The 3390-nt window shown below is 35.0% G+C and overlaps 1 protein-coding gene across 1 annotated transcript; it reads left to right on the top strand.

The window, feature by feature from the left end:
• Positions 1-348: 348 nt before the first annotated feature.
• LOC116169577 (zinc finger protein 525-like) lies at positions 349-2319 on the top strand. The gene is made up of 2 exons (XM_031485702.1): positions 349-727; positions 893-2319. The coding sequence occupies exon 2, from the start codon at positions 1069-1071 to the stop codon at positions 2110-2112; it is 1044 nt and encodes a 347-aa protein (XP_031341562.1). The 5' UTR covers positions 349-727; positions 893-1068; the 3' UTR covers positions 2113-2319.
• Positions 2320-3390: the final 1071 nt, after the last annotated feature.

The raw sequence follows: 3390 nt of genomic DNA, 5'->3' as shown, positions 1-3390 counted from the left end.
CTGAATCCCAAAACACGTGTCGTTTTATTGCCCCACCCGGTATATATCGGGACGAAAATTCTGGAAAATACCTGGCGATATCTGTGAAAAATGAAATGCTTCTTCAAAGAGGCTTTCAAACGTCTTGGAAGCTTCGGATTACGTCCACTACATGCTGCGGTGTAACATAATCATAATTAATTAATCCGAATTTTTAATATAATTTGACGGGCCGTATGAAGTATTAACACTGAATTATAATATGTTAGCGGGCCGGACAAAACTTAACGGCGGGCCGTGGGTGGCCCACCGCTACCAACCGTTGCGTTTTCATTCGTGACGTCATAAATTTGGCAGTCGCCGAATGCGCCGATTCGATTCGACCAACTTTGTAAATAAATACCGCTGTATGAATCTCATTCTGGCAACGTGGTTGATTTGTTAAAAGACGAGGGTGTTTTTTACATTCTTCTGGGGTCGTTAAATTTCTAATGCGCAGAGGCAGACAAGTTTCAAATCGCCGTCCCAACCAAACGCTGCATTCATGACGTCATAGTGACTTTCCGCGAGAATGCTCTGGTTTAACCATGGACTAAAAAGAGTATATTAGGCCATGGGTTTAACAACGCTTTAAACCGCTGCATCGCTAAAAAACAGCTTTAACCTGAAAAAGCTAGTGGTTCTGACGTCTGCATCCTGAAATGACATTGGTTTTTTTAATAAGAAGCAAAAAAAGAAAACTGGACAGGTGTGTATGCTGCAAGATGCGCCGAGATACGAAAATTAGTTACTTTCGAGTCACCTTTGGATTCCAAACCCAAAGGCGACTGGAATGCCACTCAATTTTTGATTGCCCGTTACTTAACCTCAAATTTCACCTATTCATACTCCCTAATGCAAATTGAATTAACAGTTACAGGTTGTTCATAAGTCGCCTTTGTCGGATTAAATAACCAAAGACGCTGTTTCGGGAAACGTTTTTCGCCAAACATCGTTTCGGAACGTCGCCCAGTTACATTTTCCACCAATCCACATTTTGGTTTTCTAGAAGGACCTGTTCACGGTTGTTTAACCGCTTCTTGTGTTATAATGTCAGCGATTGTAAAAGTTGAAACCAAACAAGAAGAAGAAATATTTGCTTCTCTGGATGCCAAAGTTTTACTTAGCAATGACATCTCCGTAACAATCAAGCGTGAAGTAAATGAAAGTACGATTAATCAGGGTTATTCTAATGAAAATAAGATTCAGCAAGAAAATGAATTAGTAATTGAACATTCTAAGGATTTATCATATGGTGGGCGACTGGGACTGGGAATTTTTTCAAATTTTAATTGTGTGCAGTGTGATTTTGCAAGTAAATATAAAGCCAATTTGATAGTACATTTAAGAAGACATAAGATTACTAAGGATATGCAATGTTTTCATTGTAACTATGCAACTAATGATAAACAAAGTCTTCGGAGACATATGTTAACACATAAAACTGATAAGGATTTAAAATGCGCACAGTGTAATTATGCAACTAATCATAAATCAATCTTTAAAAGACATTTGTTAACACACAAGAATGTCAAGGATATCAAATGTGCACAGTGTGATTATGCAACCAATCTTAAAACAAACTTGAAAAATCATCTGTCAATACACAAGATTGTCAAGGAATTCAAATGTGCACAGTGTAATTATGCAACCAATTGTAAAAATTACTTTAAAAGACATCTGTTAAGACACAAGACTGTCAAGGATATCAAATGTGCACAGTGTGATTATGCAACCCATAACAAATCAATCTTTAAAAGACATCTGTTAACACATGAACCTGCCAAGAATTTAAAATGTGCGCAGTGTGATTATTCAACTAATAGTCAATCGAGCTTTAAAACACATCTGTTATCACACAAGACTGTCAAGGATATGAAATGTGCACAGTGTGAATATGCAACCAATTATAAAACACACTTTAAAAATCATCTGTCAAGACACAAGATTGTCAAGGAACTCAAATGTGCACAGTGTAAATATGCAACCAATTGTAAATCATACTTTAAAACACATCTGTCAAGACACAAGACTGTCAAGGATGTTAACTGTGCACAAGGGATTATGCAACCAATGACAAATTCGACAGTGTGATTTTGTAACCAATTACAAAGTCAGTTAAAAAAAATCATCAGTTGCCAAGGATTTAAAATGTGCGCACTGTGACTACGCAACTACTAATCAATCACTCATTAAGACACGAGACCACAAAACACATAGCATATAAATAATACATACATTTAAAATATACATAATATATTGTTAACAAAGATTTAAAAAATAAACATAAATTGGAACATATTTCGTTGTTTAATATTGTAGCGACCCGAATATATCAGTACATCTTTCAAACGCTGGCGTAATTTACAAATGGTAAGTATATGTGGCAGCGGTTTGTAAACACTGCATTATTCCAGCAGGGGCAGCAAGTTTTTAAGTACTAATTTTAAAGTGAACAAGGAACTTTTTAATTCTAAATAAAGATTACAAGTTATTATTCAATCTCTAGCGCACTTGTACAACTTTACAACTCACCGACTTTCCCTTGCGTGTTATGCTTTAAAACAGCTGTACTATTCGTAGGATGATTCGGTATGCTGACCACAAATTAATAGGACTCTTCTATTTCATAGAGGTATGGTGTATTTCACCCTTTCTCAGAATCTTGGTACCTATTTACCTGACCCATTGTTCCCAAAACTTGTTTTTAAGCTATATGTCACTTCTCAAGGCCTACATGTTACATATTTTGTTGTACTGTTATTATTTTATGTTATGCATTCACACGATCATTACAAACAATTTTGCTACACAATTTAATATTAATTTTTTGGCTGGTTTTTTTCTTGGTTTGTTCTTTTTTTCCCAGCCTATTTCTGTTTTTATTCGGTAAACTACAATTTCCAACGTTATTTCACAATCTTAATAATAATATTCATTATTAAACAAACTTCACAATTTCACTGTTTTATTTTAAGTTCCTTCCCATTTTTACTTCAGGCATAGATATTGAATTGAATTGAAGGACTTCAGGTCATAGCGTTGTTTACAACAAAACGTAATCGGGGTCCTGCTTTAGATGTTTGACCACGTGCCACTCGATTTCAAATTTAAGCGGGATCTGTTCACATAGTTACATATACAGGTGACTTGCGTAACGCATCAGGGATTTCAATGTAAAATTCATAACATGCGATTATTGGCTCCCCAAATTATTTTACAGCAAAATGTATTAAGGTTTTTTGTAGAAAAATTTTTTTTATGTCAAGTAACCGTATTAGTTTTTCAATTTTTTGCATAATAAAAACGGAAAATTGGAAAAATTCAATAATCTGTGATGCCATGGAATGTGCTATAAGACAAATCAAATTC

Source organism: Photinus pyralis, unplaced genomic scaffold (genome assembly GCF_008802855.1).
Source record: "Photinus pyralis isolate 1611_PpyrPB1 unplaced genomic scaffold, Ppyr1.3 Ppyr1.4_LG4, whole genome shotgun sequence".
In the NCBI taxonomy this organism is placed as follows: Eukaryota; Metazoa; Arthropoda; class Insecta; order Coleoptera; family Lampyridae; genus Photinus; species Photinus pyralis.
Note: the sequence above shows the minus strand (reverse complement) of the source record. Positions and strands in the feature narration are given on the sequence as shown.

Excerpts from the sequence above, each read along its gene's own strand:
- LOC116169577 (XM_031485702.1), top strand. The coding sequence starts at position 1,069 with ATGTCAGCGATTGTAAAAGTTGAAACCAAACAAGAAGAAGAAATATTT.